Genomic DNA, 20657 nt, shown 5'->3' with positions numbered 1-20657 from the left:
AACCCAGATACCAATGTCTGCCCAACACGTGAGTTGGCATCTTGCTGCCCTTGTACGCGCTTTATTACAAATAACCCCAAATGCTTTAGTGTTACTTTGCAGCCTTTCTCCGCGGAATCTGTGGGAAACAAGGTTCAACTCTGTTATGTTTAATGCTAATGACTGTTCTGGGGAAAGGTGTAGGGAGAAAGGTGGCCGAAAGAAGACGCTTCCTGTTCCTTTAATAGCTTTACATAAAAATAACTATAGGAACACAAAGTGCTTTGTCTTTGTAAAGGATCCTGTGTGCTTAGAAAATGTTAAATAATCCCCATGTGCTGTGGGGCCTGAAAAGGAAAATCAAAACAAATATATGGGTTCCAGTTCCTACTAGTCACTGAAATACCAATTGGAATTCTGATTTTGTGGAGTTTTGGGAGGGAGACAGATAAGCAGGCAAGGAGAAAATGCCAAGGAACACAAACTTCTTCCAGAAGAGTTATGTAGCAAAATGAGATAAATAATACATTAAAACCCACAAATATAAAAGGCTAATAGGAGTGAAGATATTTGGAAAATCTAAAGATGTTTCTGCTTTACCATAAAAATTATATCACGGCCTGCATAACTTGACATGTGAGATAATCTGGAAAGAGAACAGCCTGCTTTTACCTTTGTAGCAATAATGTAAACAGGAGTGACTATGCATATTAATATAAATAAGACCGTAAGTGGAATGGTTAAGGTTGAGATTTTAAAAATTTGGCTATTTTTTTTTCTATTCTCATTGTTTTAATATAGGACTGACACCCTAACTTAGGTGAAATTTTGTTACTATCTTTTCCCTAAAAATATGAGCATTTTCCACGCTGTAATAAATTCTGTATAAATAATATTTACTGGTTGGATATTATTCCACGGCACATACACACTATGATTGACTCATATAGCTAGTCTCCTGAATGGTGGATGTTTAAGTTTTTGCTCTCTCTCCCCTATTATTTAATAAGGCAGTGGACATTACTGTGAAAGGTGGCATTTTGGTCTTTAAGATTATTTCCTTAGAACAGATGTTCAGAAGCTGAATTGCTGAGCTAAGCAATATGAACTCTGAGGCTCTTTCTTAAATTTATATTCCCATCCAGTACTCAGTAGTCTAAATTTAAAAATCCTTAATAATCTTATAAGGTGAAAATAACACTTCGTTGCAAATTAAATTTGTACTATTTTAATTACCAGCTAGGTTAAGAATTTTTCTGTGGTTAGCAACTACTTTCCTTTTTAAAGTCTTACTGATGTCTTAGAAAACGTATCATTTTTATCTACTCATGAAAAGAATCACAACGTACTCCTCCTTGGAATACTGAATTTGTTTAATTACTTGAAAGTAATGAACTGTACTCCTTTAACATATTCAAAAGTATTTTTCCTTAATTCAGACCTCGCATACATAATGTATGACTCTGATTTGCAAGCTGAATGAATAACTAACATTACGTTCATTTATGGGCACACATTAGGTAGACAGGTCTGTGCCTTCTTAGTTCAGGATGTGATTAATGGGAGTTTCAGGTCTCTCTCGACACTCGTTCAAATCAGTGAAAGTTTAACATAAAATAACTAAATGCTCTGAATGGATCGATAGCATTTTAGAGTAACCATTGAGTTTTTATGTTTGTTTGTTTGTTTGTTTCCAGCGTTGGGAATGCTAAAATGACAGCTATCTTTTGAGTGACTCCCTCTCATGAAAAATCTCAAGAAAGGTCTACTTCTCCTAAAACCTGAACATCGGGTGGCCAGCATCAAGTTCTTGACTTGCTCATGTTGACTTCCTGAAAGACATATAATAATACGGACCTCACCAAAGTAATGAAGACGCACGGTATGAAAGAAAAGCAGTTGTGCTCAAAACACAGAAGAACATACCACTAAATGGTTCAACAAAAGAGTCAAAATTAAACTGATGCAGAAACTATGTTTCTTTCTAGAACTAGATGTAACTGAATAAACACCCTAAAGGCATTACCTGTCATGAAGAACTGGTAGTTCCAAAATTCAGTGACTGATTTTTTTTTTTTTAAAGATTTTATTTTTAACTCATCTCCACACCTAACATGGAGCTTGAACTCACAGCCCTCAGATCCAGAGTCCCGTGCTCTACCGACTGAGCCAGTCGGGCGTCCCAGTGATATATTTAAAACAGAGAATACATTTAAAATTATTACAGCCAACCAGATTTTGAAAAAATCCAGAGTCATCCAAATTTCCTTTGGCCCAGTCACAGCCTTTTTAAAAGGAAGGAATATTTACTCCTTTTATTCTTCATCACAGTAAATCCTAATATAAAAAATAGATGATTCAGAAGCACAGATACATAATGTTGGCATCAGACTGAATATACTGTGTGTAGCTGCTTATTGAACTCTGGTGTCTCAGAAGCACTACCCTGTACTGTTAAGAAGTCTTTGGGCACACGCTTTCTTAAATTTCACTGTGGCAGCTAGTACAGAGGGAAAAAAGACTTACAGCATTAGGATAAAAAAGTCAAAGACAGTTCTAAACTGGCAGGTCTTTCTTGTCCTGGCATCGGTGATTTCTGCCGTATCTTCATCTCGCCACCCTGGTTTTCCAACGCTCACCACTGTATTCTTTGGGTGCTGGCTGGCTATGGGAGGTCTGCCAGGGAGTAGAGGAATTACCTTTAGCCTGGCCCGTTCTGTGGCTTTTTGCCAGCAGAAAAGTGAAACGGGAAAAGCCACAGTTGCTTTCTTTTACATAAACCCACAATAGGTCTATATAACCCAAGAGTAGTGGTCTTATACTAAACCACTTTAACTTCTCTGATCTGGACCCCTGGCCTCTGATAAAAGCCAAGTAAGCTAGAAATTCACATTTCGTTGAACAAATCCAGTTTAAATCAACCTCAGGGGCTTCAAATGTTAAGTCCAGTTTGCCAACAGATGGAATGCACTGGAGTTCTAAATTGCAGAATAACTGGAAATAAAAGGAGCTTTCATTCTGCAGAATGCAAATATTGAAAATCAACAATAGCCACAAACAAAAACAAACAACAGTGATCAAAACCCCAAAGAAACATCTTGTGGTGAAGTGAAAAGCCTAGGAGATGAGAAAGGAGCAAATCAGGTTTTAAGGTACAGTTTTATTATTAGACAGCTGCCTGTGCTACTTAATTCCTGTGGGCCTTGGTTCCCATACCTCAATGGTTCAACAAGAGAGTCAAAATTAAACTGATGCAGAAACGATGTTTCTTTCTAGAACTAGATGTAACTGAATAAACACCCTAAAGGAAGAAAAAAAGGTGGCACTGTATTAAGCTGACCTTACAGTTCCTCCCGGTGCTAACATTCAGTGGTTCTAAACATACACCCTGTTACTTTGACTACTTAAGGGACAAACATAAAACTCCATCTATTACCAATATATTGGCACACATCAGGTCATCTTATTTGGGGTTATATCTAGAGTGATCAGTACTATTGCTCTATGTTTTCTCCCTGTCCTTTCTTATTTGGGGGGGGGTGTTGGAGGGAGGGAGGTAAGCGAGAGGTACAGCTGAGAGACAGCATCCTGCAGGACATCGCTGTGGGTATACGGGAATGCCAGGCCATGCCAAGTAGGCTATGGGACACTGACGAGACGACACACACCTGAGCAGACTGTAAGGTGCAGGTCTTGTCAGTGAAAGTGTGAATTACAGGGTTCACTTGGGGTTCACACGTGTTAGTTAGCTTTCTGACCCTTCCCACCACAGGCTTTTCCCTGTTACAGTATCTTAACCTGCCTCAGTGCTATTCTAAAATGACTTTCAAGTTCATCAGCTCACAGAGAGAACTGGACAAGATTTTCATTTTTCTCCTTTAGATCTCCAGCCAGTTAGATTCTTATCCAGTTGAGGGACCCTGGTGGGACGTTCTAGTATCCAATTACAGGCGTGCTTTAATCACAATAAAGTCACTTCACTGCTAAGAGTCTTTTATATCTAATTAGAACAACAAATGTTTACTGATGGAGTTTGTAAAGATAACTATAGCACTAAAATTTATTAAGCACTTAACTACATTCAGAGCACTGTACCCATCTCTCCCACATGCGTTCTTTTTTTTTCCTTCCTTCTAATAACCCCATGGGGTAGGTACTACTTTTTAAAATCTCCATTTTAGAGATTAGCTCAGAGAAGTGAAGCAAATTGTCTACGTTACATAGCGAATAAATGGCAGATTGAAACCCAGGCTGGAGTGCTTCTCTATTGAAAACTGTCCAAGACAGTTTCAGAGCTTACTGTGTTTTGTAAATTTTATGGTACGGTGGCCCATTATGCTGTTCAATGCCCCTTAACAGCAAGATGGATGGGACACGTTCTATTTAGAAATTTGCCTTAAGAAAAGGTTGTCACTCCTCTTGAATGATACACTTTCCGTTATTACAAAACGAAAGCTGTGCACTTGGCTGTTCATCTATTGGCTTTTGCTCCCCAGAAGCCCTGGCTTTTATTCTCAACTGCAGCAATGACTCAGATTTTGTGGGTGAACAACACGGTTCTTTCTATTTTGCCTGAAGATATAGTATTATATGCTTTTATAAACTACTCGGAGGCTTAGGACAAAAACAAAAATAAAAACAAAACAGGTTTTCAGTAATAAAGGCAATGTGTTAGTAAAACAGAATTACATTTTAATTATAATGCTATTTTCTGTGGCCAGGTAAAGTCAACCTGATGAGGTAGTGAAATAATAGATAACAACTAACTGTGCTGTGCCTTTTTATTACATGCTTTAACATACATTATCACATTTGATACAATGACTGTCAAATAAGACAGGTATTACTTATATCTGCATCGGGCAGATAACAAAACTAGTGATTAGAGAAAATAATTTCTCCAAAGTCAAGTGACAAAACGTGAATTGGAAGTCAGTTCTTCAGACTCTATTTACCATACTTCTAATATTTAGTGGAGTAAGTTTTATTACTTGTAAAAAATAAATAAATTCACAAATTCAATGACAAAGAGTGATTTCTTACATTGTTTATAAAAATATGTTGCTTAAAAAACATATAACTATTTTTTTGCATTCACTTCACTAGAAATTCAAAATGGTCCAATATGACCGAGCAATTTCACTATACATGTATGTGTGACACTTCAGATTAAAAGTATCTTGTTCAAATGTTGATGAAACCCTTAGAGATAGATATTATCATACTTTATATTACTGTGAAGATTCATTGTTGCCTTTTCTGTATTCTTTCTTCACTCCTTGGGGAATTCGCTCCTGCCCCTTCCTCCTTCAGGGGTGTAGCCGATGTGGCTTAAGTGGGTTAACTGCACCCCTCGTTACTGGGGTGAGAATCCTGGCTGGCTTAAATCAACCAACACATTAACTCCAAATTCAGGGACGTGCACACAACCCAAATCAGTCAGGCTGATGGGACTCTGGTTGGATATCCCAGGACAGTGGCCTGCTCTCTCCTCTATCCTTGGTGGCATGAGGCGTGATGCCCGGTGCTACAGCAGCCACTTTGCTAACTCTAAGGAGGTGAGCCTGAGAAGAGCTGATAGATCAGACTGCCAAGTGATATAGCAAAGATTGCTGGCAGTGACTCCCTCTGAGTTCTGAATCAAGCCTTGTTTAATGCAAAATCTATCTCGACATTTTAATTAAGGAAGCCAATAAATTATAAATATAAATTATCTCTCTGTTGAAGCCAGCATGAGTTGCGTTATTCACAACATAGCTCTAAATAAAATATCCAATAAGTCAAGTAGGATCCCTAGTGCTATGTCACATTATCAGATTAAGTACAATGTGGGGAAAACTAGAAATTCAGAAGGGTATACTCAGGTCTGCTGTCTGAGCTATATAAACAGAAGACCAATTCACAGGGGGCACACACACACACACACACAGTACAGGAGGGGGTGTGGAAGGAGAGGGATAAATGTTTAGGGCAAGTGCCAGGAGAAATGGGAGAAGGAGCTGAGTGCAGATGCAAAAAGGATTATGACTGAGGGCTCAGCTGAGACAGCAATGCATGACTTTATAATGACGCCAATTAGCATAATCTAATTAGAGCATTTGGAAGCAACGTCACATGCGCGCACACACACACATACACAAGTTGTGCAGACATGTGGGACCCAAGCATTCGTATATTTTAAAGCACCCCAGATGATCCTAATGTGCCATTAGGTTTGTGTTAGCTTGTACCCATTCCTCATATAGCTGCAGCAGAAAGCACACTCTGCTTTCAAAGCATTCTCCTCCATTTTATATAAATGGAACATAACTGGGAAGAGAAAAGATGTCTTTTAAATATGAAATATGGAAATCCAGTGGAACCACTGCTTGTTCACAGAAGCTTTCTAATTTACCCTGTGTGCACGGAATACTGACGATGCTTCAGAAATGCATATTCCAGAGGACCTGTGTGAGAGACAATCAGACCCTGGAAAAATACCACCTTCTTTAAATTACCTTTTTTTTTTTTTTAAATATTTTATTTATTTATTTGTCAGAGAGAGAGAGAGAGCACAAGCAGGGGAAGCAGCAAGCAGAGGGAGGAGCAGGCTCCCTGCTGAGCAAGGCGCCTGATGTGGGACTTGATCCCAGGACCCTGGGATCATGACCTGAGCTGAAGGCAGACGCTTAACTGACTGAGCCACCCAGGCATCCCTAAATTACCTTTTCTTGAACATCCACTGTGTGTCAGCCGCCACGCTGGTCCTTCAGGGCCTCAGACCCTACTGACACAATGCCTGTCCTCCAAAAGTCCACAGTCATCCAGGGGAGACAGGCGGACAAGGAGGCTGGGGGAGCACATTGAAGGGATGCCTCACCCTGGGGCAGGTGGGGAGGAGGCAACAGGGAGGGCTTCCTAAGGACATGGCTGGCTTTGCGTTCTGAAGGGGAGAGATGAAGCAGGGAAGTAACAGCAGGTTCGAGAGAGAGGAAGCACCCCAAACACGGACACGGAAAACAGAGCCTCTGAGTGTGGGGTAATTGGGGAAGGCATATCGCTTGGTAAGGCTGGAGTACCAGGTACAAGGGGAGGAGCTACTGGCCATCAGGGGCCTTATGCATCATGCTGGGGCTTTTCTTCTGTGACTGACGGCTCGGAAAGTATTTTACACACGGGCTTAACACAATGTGCTTGGCATTTTAGAAATATTCCCAGGAGAGCAGGGAGAGAAGGGACTGGGGTTTGGGAGGACAGTGAGGGTGGAAATGGGGAAGTCGGACTGAGGTAGATGAAGAAATCCAGCAGCCAACTGCCGAAGGCCTGCCCAGAGGCAGCAGCAAAGGGGATGAGGTCTTACCTAGATGAATCACAGCGCAGATTTGGAAAAATGTGACCAAACAAAAGTAGTGGGTGAAGGGAGAGGGCGAAGTCCAGGATGCCATTGTGGTTTGTGGCTAAGTAGCCAGAAAGATGTATTAGTGTGCATCAAGGTAGTAAACACAGAGCATGTAGAGAGAGGATCAGGTCAGCCCCACACATAGTCCACACGGCTGAGGCACCACCAAAAGGAAACGCCCCAGAGTCTGGGGCACGCAGGCCTGGGTGCGTGGGGGCAGTGGTGTGTGCTCAAGGAACAGAACACCGGTGTGCGTGGGCTCGAGGAAAAAGCAATGCAAAGAAGTCTGGAGGGAGAGGCAAAGAAGGTGAAGGAAAGGCCCGGTGGAGATCAATACTCTAAGATGCATTATTACCGCATGAACTTATTCTCAGAATATTATGAAATAAATATACCCAGGTAAGTGTTTCCACCATCCCTGAGGGAAGCTTTAACTGCATGTCTGTTACATATTCAAGATCTGTTATTATGAATACTTCATTTGAAAAAGAGTTTTTTCATGCATGAGTTAAAACCATTTGTCTCTATTTAAAAACGAGTGCTTCTGCGTGTTATAACGAAAGTGAAAATTGGTGAACGCTCAAGCCTTTCAAGTGCCAAAAGGGGACGCTGAGTCACCAATGAGGTAGAGAGAGGGATCACTGATAGACCTGAGTATCGGCAGCCGCTGACCTTTCAGGGGCACATACTTGGTGATCGCTCAGCAGCAATTTTAATCTGTGGTTCTAAACCTCACTGCAGATTGTGACAGTATTCTGGTAGGAGAGATTACGTTTGCCTCTCTTTTTCTTTGAGCAAATTTTCAGGTTTTGACCTTATCTTCTTCAAGTAAGTGAAAGGTGAGAGACTGTGAGCTCAGATAAACACATCAGCAGATGGGTCTGTGATAAAAGTGGACTTCTAGAACGTGTGGGAGTGACCTTCCCCCACATAACGATGCTTGCACGAGAGCAAGAGGGCTTCACCTCCTTCCACAGCGGGCCCCAGAGCAGGGACATGCTATATTGATTTAGCACATAGGCTGAGTTTTCCACAAGACTCTGACCCGAACACTATCGACTAAATGCAAGGTAAAAGCATTCACATTTAATTTCTGAGTACACTTGAAACCATTCAAAGAATTTTAAGTCTAGTAAGAAGGTTGGGAAAATAACATCAGCCAGAAAACATGGGCTATTTGTGGAGAATTAGGTTATGCCAGCTAATCTTGATATTAGCTGACTATATTTTAGTTACAGTGTGCATCTCTATCTGCATACTTTTATATAACACACAAATATGTACATACAAATATGTATTAGAACACATACTCAAAGTCTGTATTTCACATCTTCCTTTTTAAAGTGACTAAATCAATATTACATTTTAAATTCTGGAAGTGTCAAAACAGACCTATGCTGCATGGAAATATTCTAATACCTGTAACCAAGTTAAATAAAGCAAAGTCTATTGAACCAATCAGTCTGAAATGAGAAAATACTAAAATTCAAAAAGCAGAATGTAAAGGATATATACTTTATGTAATACTGAAGACTTTTCTAAAGTCCACATATGTATAGCCAGGAAGAAGAAGAAAAGGCTTCCCATAAGAGCTCAGGTTCAACTAAAAAAATATATGGTATTTTCAAAATAAAAGGTCTTATTTCTTTATTCTTTCTGTAGTGAATGCTTAAAGAGAGCCCAAGACTAGATCAGTTGTAAAAAAAATATATTGTATTTTTTTTAAAAGGGTAGAATTAATATTTTATTGTCACTTATAATCAGATGGAAGTTGGGTATAGAGTCTTCATACTTGATCTTTCCTTTTAGTAAATAAAAAAAATTACAAGTTTTCAAGAGCCAAAGGCTGGTTATATTTTCAGAAAACATAATTAGATTAATTCATTTATGGTGGCTTCAAGTTTTTCCTTATTAGCTCCAGAAAATTCACCCACCTTCTGTCCGTTTTTAAAAAACTGGAAGGTCAGCATGCATTTGACTTCACACTCTGATATAACATCCTGACAGTCATCCACGTCTACTTCAAGGAACACCACGTTGGAATACTTCTCAGACAGGGAATGAAAGGAAGGCTTGATCATTTTGCAAGTCCCGCACCACGTGGCTGAGAAGTCAACTACTACAAGTTTATCCCCTGCACTGTTCAAGGCTTCCTGAAAAGCATACTCGCTCTTGATCTGCTTTACCATTTTGGCGTCTGGGGTCTGACAAACAACCGTAAGGACGGATGAAAGTGGATCCAAAATGCCGGACAGAGCTTCTGTATTGTATTTTTAAAAGGCAAACTCTAAAATGTAGGACTTACACAAATCGTATCAGATGCTCATTAGGAACCTGTACATATTATATGAAATGCACTTTGACTAGAGTTTAGGAAAAAAAAAATTATACCAACAATATCCTGAAGATTCCCCTCTATTCAAAGTTTTTGATTTTATAAGTAAGTTTGGTTTTTATTTTTTTTAATTTTTTAAAAGATTTTATTTATTTATTTGAGAGAGACAGAATGAGAGACAGAGAGCACATGAAAGGGGGTAGGGTCAAAGGGAGAAGCAGGCTCCCCGCTGAGCAGGGAACCCGATGGGGGCTCGATCCCTGGACCCTGGGATCATGACCTGAGCTGAAGGCAGACGCTTAACCAACTGAGCCACCCAGGCGCCCAAAATTTTGGTTTTTAAATGTTTATACCGAGCTCCATAGGACCAGGTTTTTTTTTTTTTAATATGAAATCATGTGGTTTGTGATGAGGTCTGGAAGTTTGGGTGAGTACGGGGCAGGGAGAGGAAAGTTAAAGACCACAAAACCCTGAAATCAGCAGCCACTGCACCTGCTACTCAGGAAAAATAAAGATTTCTACATATACTTCTACTGAAGTTTTGGAGGAAGAACTAGATTAATTTCTTCAATCAACAAATATTTATAGAGCGCTTTCCATATGCCAAGCCCTGTTTTAAGTGTTGAAGAGTAAGTATTCAATAAAACAGACAAAATCCCACTTGTTTCCTAATAACTATAAATTTGCATTAATAATAATGATAACAGGACCAGTTACTGAGGATGTACTATGTGCTGGATACTAGTGGTGGGGCTGTTTTAATTACTATAATTCTACTATAAGAACAAGAATGGTCATTTCACTGAGCACTTATTATGCACTGGGTAATCTTCTAGAAGCCTTCCATTTCACCCTTTTGATGGTCCTATAAAGCAGGTACTAGCAAATTTCACTAATTCTAAAAAAGCACATTTCTTGACATTTTAGCATCTCTCAGTTTGAGAAGTGTCTTCTAATCAACAGTGTCTCAACATTATAATGAGCAATGCCTCTTTCCTTCCTTAGTGTTACATAAATTAATGGCAAGACTTGTAATTAATAGTGTTTTAGAGTCTATGAAATATAGTATTATTCTCATTTTACGGAGGAAACAGAGGTAAAGAAAACGTTAAGTATCTTGGCAAGGTCACACAGCAAGGCAAGGTCGAGGTAGCAATATAAAATCAAAGACCAAATTATTCTTTGTTTGTGACTAAGAGGAGAGGATATTAAAACTTAGTTGACACAGTGTGTAGGGGAGGGTGTAAGGAAACACTGTTTTACCTCTGGAACACCTTGTTTAGTGGGTAACTTGCGATCCTTAGGATTTAAAACACACTCACCTATGACACAGCCATTCTACTTCCAGAAATTTATCATACAGTTGATATTTATACATACATGAAAGGACCCGTTTCTGAGATTATGCAGCACTACCTGTAAGATGAAAAGATCAGAAGCCACCCAACGATCCATCAGTAAGAGTCTAGTTAGATATGGTCAACATCTGGTACAGAATATATCCATTTACTTTTTAAAAAGGAACGAGGTAGCTCTTTATGTATGGGTTGAAATTATCTCCAAGATATGCTATCATATGAAAAAAGAAACATAAGAATTTGTAGCTATGTTAACATTTGAATAAAAAAGCAAGTGTCTAAATAAAACCACAGATGTAGGTACGTGCTTATATAGGTAAAAATAACCCTAGAAATCTACACATAAAACTAGAAACAGTGGTTGCTTCTGGAGAAGTGAACAAGGGTCTGTAAGGGTTAGGAGGAGGCTTTCTCTGAATACAGTATTAAGCATCCTGTTACCGACTTTATAATTAAAACCAAGAACCAACTTAGTACGTGCTCCCCCAGCTGTGGCCGTTACTCCTGGAACATTCCAACTATGCAGTGATGTGGCAGAGCTACAAAAGGGGCATTAAGAGACTGGGTTTTAACCCTGTATTCTGTGGGATGATGGGTAAGTGCTTTTGTATAGTTATGGTACGCAGATCAAAAGAAAGGTAAAATACACTTCATATATACAACACATTAAATTCTAGTCCATAATTCAGGGTCTTTTCTTGAAGAGGGGGGAAGAAAAACAAGATATGATCTCTGTCCTAAAGACATCTGCAGTAGTAGGGTGGGATAGTTATGCCAATAATAAACATATAACAGAGCAACATAATTAAATGCAGTATTTGTTGCCATCTCCCTCTACTGCCCCATTGGATTAGGAGCCTCTTATCCCCATTATCACGCCTGTCCCCCAGAGAAAAACTTGCGTTTACTGAGTGGAACTGAATTCTAAGAGCATGACAAGGCAAGTAATAAAGGCATTTGCACGTCAGAGGTGTAGCGTGAGAACAGTTTTCTGTGGGTGTCAGAGAAGATGCAAAGAAGGGGAAATTAAACTAGGTTCTGAAGGATGAACTCAACAGGACAAAGGAAGCTTTTCCTCACCTACACAGCAGAGATGGGATGCGGGCAAGGTGGGACTGCATGAGCTCTGGAGGTGTTCCCAGCTCTGTGGTTTAAGACAGTATGAAAGGGGGGCAGACCCCAGTGTTGGGGTGTCAATGACTAGCTCCAGTAGAAGAGAAGTACCAGGATGCACCATGCTGCAGGTCCCAAGGGGAAACATTATGGAGGGCAAAAGGTAAGAATATCTAAGAAACGGTGGAGAAATGCAAAAGTGGAATAGTAAGAAAATACGAACGCAAAGACTAGATAGGGGAAGATAATCAGCTTGCACCTAGAGACACCTGAAAACAACAGGAATGTGTAAGAACGCCTGGGGGTGGGGGTGGGGGTAGGGGCAAAGGTCAAATGAAACCTTAACCAGCAACAACTTAAAATTTTTTTTTTTTTTTTTTATTTTAAAGATTTTTATTTATTTATTTGACAGAGACAGACACAGCGAGAGAGGGAACACAAGCAGGGGGAGTGGGAGAAGGAGAAGCAGGCTTCCCCGCTGAGCAGGGAGCCCGATGTGGGACTCGATCCCAGGACTCCAGGATCATGACCTGAGCCGAAGGCAGTCGCTTAACCAACTGAGCCACCCAGGCGCCCAACAACTTAAAATTTTAAATAAACTCAGAAAAAGAAAGCTTTGATAAATAGAAAGTGAGGAGTAAAGAGAAACAAGCAGCTTTAAAATCATCCCCCTTCAAAAGAAAAAATCTTAAAGTGAATTAGAGATTTGTTTTATGCACAGTAGCTGGATTATTATACTTTACGGTAATTAAAAATGGGATGGTCTCCTTTCTTACCCATGTGTGTTCCACATATTAACGGAGCTAAATTAAAAAGAACTTGAGTTTTTAAAACTCTTTTATTTTTATTTGACACGTGTGCACTTAAAATATCTCCGGAATTCTGAAAGGCACCCAAAGGTAGTATTGAATAATGGAAAATATTAACAGTCATTAGAAGAAGCTAGTTAACTTTTTTTTTTCCCCAGATGCTAAAATTCCAGTTTTCCAATTTCAAAAGAAGAGTGTTAACATGTACACTAAAAAAGCACCACAGATGCTAACTGTAATCCCGGCTTCTTAATCTTGCGCAAAAACCCTTGAGAGAATGAATTATTGGCCCGTGGAAATACTTGCACTTCACTATTTTTGGTCAACAGAATTCTGGAAATTGTGCAAGTCAGACTCTGTATGGCAGGCTGGTAATCACAGGAGAGGGGCGCACAGACTGGGGCCCTTCAGTCATTGTTAATAATGTGCTGAGGAAGACACAGGCCAGGCCTGGGGAGCCCATTCCGCAAACAGCATCAACCCACACTCCACCAATCACAGGACTCTCGACAGTCTTAAAACTTGAGGAGTAGAGCTAAAGAGAGAGAGAGAGAAAAAGCAGAACTAGCTTCCTCATTTCTCTAGTGACTGCCTACATTGCTTGCTGTGAGCATCACTAGCATTAATGTTTCTCCGCACGTCTCAATAGAAATAACTTCAGCTACGAAGAAGTCATTAATTATATTTTATGATAAAATATATTGCCGAGAAACAAAGTGTGCTTTTCAGGGGGGAAATGAAAATTCTTATTCCTTGAAAATAAGGTATGGGTAAGGTTTTAATTTAACTTCTGTTTGTGTCTTCCAAGCAATTTTCCAGACAGATTTCCCAGGGTAAAATGTTGTTTTAAGATTTTAGAGAACTAAGGTCAAATGAGTAAGTTGTTTTATCTTCCTTCTTTTTTTATTTTCTTTTAAGATTTTATTTATTTCACAGAGAGACAGCGAGAGAGGGAACACAAGCAGGGGAAGCAGGAGAGGGAGAAGCAAGCTTCCTGCTGAGCAGGGAGCCCCATGTGGGGCTCAATCCCAGGACCCTGGGATCATGACCTGAGCCGAAAGTAGATGCCTAACGACTGAGCCACCCAGGCGTCCCTTATCCTTCTTTATTTAAGTGTTTATTTAAATTCCAGTTGGTGAACATACAATGTAATACTAGCTTCACGTGTACAATAGTGACTCAACACTTGCCAACATCACCGGTGCTCATTACAAGTACCCTCCTTAGTCCCTGGGATTTCTCCCATCCCCCCACCCAGCTCCCCTCTGGTAGGTTCTATCTTCTTTTTCTTTTTTTAAGATTTTATTTATTTATTTGGGGGAGAGAGAGAGAAAGAGAAAACGAGCAGGGAGAAGGGGCAGAGGGAGAGGGAGAAGCAGGCTCCCCACTGAGCAGGGAGCCCAATGCGGGGCTTGATCCCAGGACCCTGGGATCATGACCTGAGCCGAAGGCAGACGCTTAACTTACTGAGCCACCCAGACACCCCAATTCTATCTTCTTAATTAAAATATCTGACATATGTGTCAGCCTTTGAGAGGAGGCCAGGCATGTTATACAAATAAGGATAGGATGAGGGATAGGAACAAACATTCTTACGTCCTTCGCACCAAATGCAGGGGAGGTTTTAAAATCATTTTTAAAAATTTCATTCCATTTTGGATTTTCTTTTCTTTTCACCTTTCTGTCTCAATTTGCCAAAGTGAAATATGTCATCCCCATGCAGCCTGGGTTGCCAGATAAAAAGAGAACACCTAGTTGTATATGAATTTTCGATGAATAAATTTTTAGTATAACTACATCCCACTTATTGCATGGGACACAATCTATGTTAAAAAAAATACTGTTTATCTGAAATTCAAATTTAACTGGGTATGCTGTATTTTTATTTGTTAATCCTGGCAACCCTAACATATTGAGTGGATCGTGTCCCAGTGGGGGCGGGAAAGGCTGGTAAGTGGTCGTGCACAGCGGTGATGAGACACGGAGAGGGCTGGGACAGGGTGCAGAGACTGATGGCGGAGGACAAGCAGGGGGACTGGTGGAACAGTGGAGGGCAAGCCCAAGCCCGGGGTGGCTGCGGTGCGCGCTCGAGCGCTTGGTACAAGGCCGTCCCTCTCCCTGCCCTTGGCTCACCTCTTCCCGACGCTGGTGAAGTTCGTGGAGGGGGCATACAACCAATGGCAGCAAAAACGGAGATTCCTTTAGGTTTGATAAATAATTTGAAGACACAGTAACTGCCATATCTATGTAGACTTTCTTTTGATTATTATTATTTTAAAGATTTTATTTATTTATGTATTAGAGAGCGAGAGAGAGAGAACAACAGAGAGAGAGAAACAGCATGAGAGGGGAGAAGGTCAGAGGGAGAAGGAGGCTCGCCGTTGAGCTGGGAGCCCGATGCGGGACTCGATCCCAGGACTCCAGGATCATGACCTGAGCCGAAGGCAGTCGCTTAACCAACTGAGCCACCCAGGCGCCCTCTTTTGATTATTTTTTATCAGTACTTTCATATACTGCATGTTGGCAAAGAATTTCATTATGAACTTTGTTTCTTCCCCTATTATTAAGATTTCTGAGAGCGCTTGGGTGGAGAGGTAGAGGGGAGACAGTAATCTACTAAATGCGACATTCTTACCCTGGGATCTGGGAAACTTCCCATTTTCTGCAACATGACCTCGCCTGCCCATAAAAGGAAGTCACAAGTGCCAGCTGGGGTCCAGATAACCTGCACAGGACGTCACCCTAACCTGCTTCTAAGCTGCCCTGCTGGCCTTTTCCTATGTCCATGTGTCATGGCTTCAGATGATTTTCTCCTCAACCTTTCTCAGTGATTTAGACCCTGACTAGGGGTCTAAAATAGAAATAGGGTACTATTTCTCTGGCTTGGACACCTACTACTGTGGCGGTCCTAAAAAATTCCAATCCTTTGGCCGGAAGCCCTGGGCTGTGGCCCTAACCCGCCCTGCCCCCACCCCCCAGGGAGGAGTCCGGGAAGAGAGCAAGTTGGACGGGGCTCTCTGAGGAACAGAGCACTGAACCAGCCTGATCTGTTAGTCTTTGATGATATTCGCCCCGATATCCGGCTTTATTCAATATATCTTCGCCTCCAGGCTGACGGTAAATCAGTCAGCAGGGCTGGGGAGAAAGGAGGTGAGGGTGGTGGTTTTTGGGGTCCGCTTGGCTGCTTTATTGTCTGCTTTACCAGGAGGCCATTCAATGGAGTCCTCAACGCTCTTCCCCTACTACTGTCTTCTGCCCCTTTTATTCCTTCTCACACCTCTTTCCACCTAGAGTTTACCTACTTAAATTTTGACTCGGAAGTGGGGGAGAGGCAGGGGAAGAGGCCACTTCAACCCTGAGCTTAAGCTGTCAACCCACCTTTTATTAGAGCATCTTACACTGTGGCTTTTTAGCTACTCGTGGCACGGGGGTCATGAGCCTGGACTCTGGAGCGAGACTGCTCTGTAACTTACTAGCTGTGTGACCCTGAGCAGTCACAGAATCTTTCCGTGTCCGTTTCCTCATCTGCAAAATAGGGGATAATCCGAGTTCTCATAGGGTCAGCATGAAGAGTAAATGAGTTATGCACGTATGTCAAGCTTTGAGGATAGTGACAGTTACATGGTGTGCACCAAACAGTTGAATAATAATAATAATAGGTCCACTCAGATTCCACTGTCTTTGTCAGTCCTCAGGGTGACTGGCAAAGCAGAATGCTGGTATCCACCAGGCTCTGGATCTATCTCTGCCATTTACGCATGCTTCCATACCCCTCCCATCCTTGCAGTTACAGTCACAATATTAACGTGTAAACAAAAAAAATGTTTGGGTTTTAGATCAATGCCATTTTAGAAGGAAAAGAGAAAAATACATTGATAGAGTGGCAAAGGTAGGCTCAAGGAAACATGATGAGTTAGTCCACCTGAATCACCAGCTGAGGAGGGTTAAAAATGAAGAAAATGCCTTTGGGTCAGGTTGGCACAGATCAGGAAGCAAAAGGGTAGCTAGACGCATTTGCGGTTGAAGTAAAACACAGCGGAACCATGTCTGCATCTTTGGTAGTAATTATATGATCACCTTGAGAGGAAAGACATTTTAACAAATGGGAGCACAGATCTTATACGAAGGGAGCGCTTTAGTCACGTCCTTTATTTTGAGTCTGAGTTAGTCACTTGGCTTTTAGAGTTCACGGCGCCCGTGAACATGGGTTTACTATTTACAGAAATACTCACTTCCCCATGCTTTGAGGCCATACCCTGAGTGTGGTTTTAGGATGACATGTGTTACAACAATAAGGCAACTCAATCAAGCGGACATTTATCCAATTGTTCCTGATATTTAGCAACATCCCTAGAATTACTTTTTAAACATTTTTAGTCTTTGCCAAAGATGGGGAATGGAGAGGTGCACAAACAGCTTTGGACGAGCTGCTGTGGGGAACTGTGTCAAGCATGGCATAAACATGCCAAATCAGTAACTTGTTTCTTTATCCGCACGTGCCGTGCAAATCTGGCTATCGTAGAGTGCTGTATCCATTAAAAACCGAATATGCTATTTCCAGACAGCAGATAGCTCGAAGCTCAACAGGGCCAGCAGGCAGGGATCCAAATTCACATCTCCCTCTCCAGAAGAACCACTCAAAGCACTCTGTTGCGACATTATGTTCCCCAAAGCACAGGGGATAATGAAGGCTTGACAAAACCGTAGCTGCCCTGGGACGGAGTCAAATGGCCATTACTCTTCAAACAGAAAATGCTGGGCAACGTGATCTGTGTTATCTTAAATCACTAGACAAATCTGATTAATGGAGAAACGTAGATCAATACCGGATTTCTAACGTGAAACGGTCCCTTTCGCTCCAGGTAGGACCTATGTATTTACGAAACTTGATGCCACAGGGATGAACGGTCTCTCAGGGAAGGAAGGATGGTGGTATAACCCAAGACTTTTTTTCCCCCCGAGACTTTTTTTTTAGATTTTTTTAGATACGATTTTATTTATTTATTTGACAGAGCGAGAGAGCACAAGCAGTGGGAGCAGCAGAGAGGGGGGAGACGCAGATTCCCCGCGGAGCAGGGAGCCCGATGCGGGGCTCGATCCCAGGACCCGGACCCTGGGACCATGACCTGAGCAGGAGGCAGACACTTAACGACTGAGCCACCCAGGAGCCCCTTCCCTGAGACTTTTAAAATAAATTTTTGCTGTGTGCTTCTGTCCACATGAAGCCACAGACAGTATTTTCTACATTTTTTTTATTAAATCATATTTCACTGTGCACTGGTAGGCATGAATTCCCAGATGTGTTTGTATTAATAGCAGTGCTTAAGGTAGTCTTAGGAAGTGTGGGTTATGCAAATACATATCAGCATTTTTTGTATATTTAATATTGTACTTAAAAATGCACTGTACTGATACATTACTTACAATTCTTCCACTCAAGTTATGCCTAGCGTACTCTTTAAGATAAAAATATCATATACTTTATTATTTTTACAGTAATTATATAAATAAGTAATTTGGGGGAATATGAATTCTCTCATTTTTTTTCTGCTCGCACACATTTTTTGGGTCCTTTACCCGACTACCAGCACATGTTCAACCACTCTTACTCTTTCTCTGTTATTAAACCACGTTCTATAGCGATACTTCATGCAACCAACCTTAAAAAACCAGCTATTCCTAAGAGTTTTCAAGATAAATAACATCTATCCTTAAAATAGCAATTATTTCTAAAAATAGACCATAGACGTCTCTACTATCTAAAACATCTGCTTCTTGCTGTAATTTAGGCCCAATTACTTTACTTAGGGACTACTAAAATGTGTAGGGATCTCTGGTATTTGGGTCCAAATTAAGTGGTCCTGGGCCAGTTGCACTCGGGGAGTACCTTTGTTAAGGACTTAATGCCCTTATGGCCCCGTCCTTGCCTTCGTTTTAGGATGCCGCCACTTTTTAATGGATCTCTGGCTTCTTGAAGCCATAACCACCCTCTCTGTGACTGCTGCTAGGGCTGACTGTTTTTTGGGAAACCAGACATGTCTGTTTGTTAGAAATAGTCTTTTTAAAAGTGGACTGCGTGTGGATGGGGGCCTTGAAGAAGTAACGATGTGGGGAGAGAGAATGAAACGAGGATGTGGACCGGCTGGGTCCTGACTGGCGGGCTGGCGGCCCTGGAGCCAGGTACCGGACGGCAGAGCACTAGTGTTTTGGCCGTGTAAAGCACTAGTGTTTGTTTTCTCTGTGCTCCTACGCTGACTCATCAAGCACATCCATACACAGCCGTTTGGGGGGGGCACATATGAATTTGTTTATAGTTTAGTTGATGTATGTCTGTCTGTAGAAAAATTCTTAAAATAACACTAGTCACCAAAAAAAAAAAAAAAAACCAACATGAAAACACAATTACGTTTCTTCTCACGTGTGTCCATTCATTTATGTCCACGAATGTAGAAAATTATTGAAATAATAATAGTCACTAAAAGAACATGAGATGCCCACTTCATAAAACAGAGAAGCTGTAATAGTAACCCGTTAAAGGCTCACTTTTAAAGGTGAATATATATAAAGTTACACAGATTAACTGTGTTTAGAGACGGAACTACGCAGATGTTAAAGACCACTAAAGACTGAAACAGAATTGTGTACTTTTTCCTTCCAAGCATTTTCATATTTTATAATAGCTTTCTACGTTAGCAGATTATAAACATCTGTGTTTAGCTAATAAACTGAGATTTCCCCCCTGAACACATAACTCTGATAAAAATCTAACAAGAAAGAAAAAAAAGGGGGGAAGGAAGGAAATAGAGACGGGGAGAGAGAGAGACATCTTTTATATGCATGGCAATACTTCTTTCAGGCCAAAGACAGAAAGCACATGCTAATAAGCAGAGTTTTAATAAAAAGTGTTCTAATTATAGCCTACTCTACTTACCCATAACTTAGCCAAAGAAAAAATTCAACTTTAGTGACATGGAAGACCTCTGGACCTGTAACCTTTCCTGGTAGTTAGTATGATGTGTTTTCAGAAATTACAAGCTATGTTTATTATGTGTTTAATTAAAATAACAGAGGACAGCATACAGTGCACAAAATAAAATCAAATTACCTGCTGCTTTGGATTCTCTTTACCAATGTTCCCTTTTATTAGGGCAGAAAAATGGGAATTGGCTTTAGTCAAGCCATTCTCTATAAATGTGTATTATAAGAACTGAAAAGTTTTTTTTTTTTTTAATGGTCATGGAACCAGAGATCACACTCCAAAACGAAATTCTTCCCATCTCCAGCAAAATTTGTCATAGAGTATAAAAAATAAATCAGGTATTTTCCTTAAGACTCATTCTGATTGCACATTTTGCTCTAAGCTTTATTTGCTTTCTGCAACAGCATTTAAGAGAAACCCAACTGACCATGTACAACGTAAACAATGGCTTCAGAGTAGGATTAAGAAACGCACCTGGCCTCACTCAAACAACATGTTTGTTTAACCTGGTCACTCTCCGGTGCCTGGGGTCAGGCAGGAGCAATCTTGGTTGGGTTGGGGGAGTTGGGGAGGAGAGAAGAGCAAACATAACTGACTCACTGAGAAAAGAAAGGGTGTACTATCCTTTGTAATTACCACCATTTTAACAGTTTCTAGCAGGCCAGGCTATCATTTAAGTGACCCTCTGTAATTTGGGATGAAGTCC

General features: G+C 40.9%; 2 protein-coding genes across 3 annotated transcripts in view; both read right to left on the bottom strand.

Moving 5' to 3' along the window:
* The window catches only part of CDKAL1 (CDK5 regulatory subunit associated protein 1 like 1), a 671286-nt gene that overhangs the window by 105507 nt on the left and 545122 nt on the right, over nt 1-20657 (bottom strand). The window lies entirely within an intron of this gene.
* LOC110586644 (thioredoxin-like) lies at nt 9204-9546 on the bottom strand. The gene has a single exon (XM_044917194.1). The coding sequence runs from the start codon at nt 9544-9546 to the stop codon at nt 9229-9231; it is 318 nt and encodes a 105-aa protein (XP_044773129.1). The 3' UTR covers nt 9204-9228.

This window comes from Neomonachus schauinslandi, chromosome 8, assembly GCF_002201575.2.
Source record: "Neomonachus schauinslandi chromosome 8, ASM220157v2, whole genome shotgun sequence".
Classification (NCBI taxonomy): Eukaryota; Metazoa; Chordata; class Mammalia; order Carnivora; family Phocidae; genus Neomonachus; species Neomonachus schauinslandi.
The sequence above is the reverse complement of the archived record's forward strand: the minus strand, read 5'-3'. Positions and strand labels throughout refer to the sequence as shown.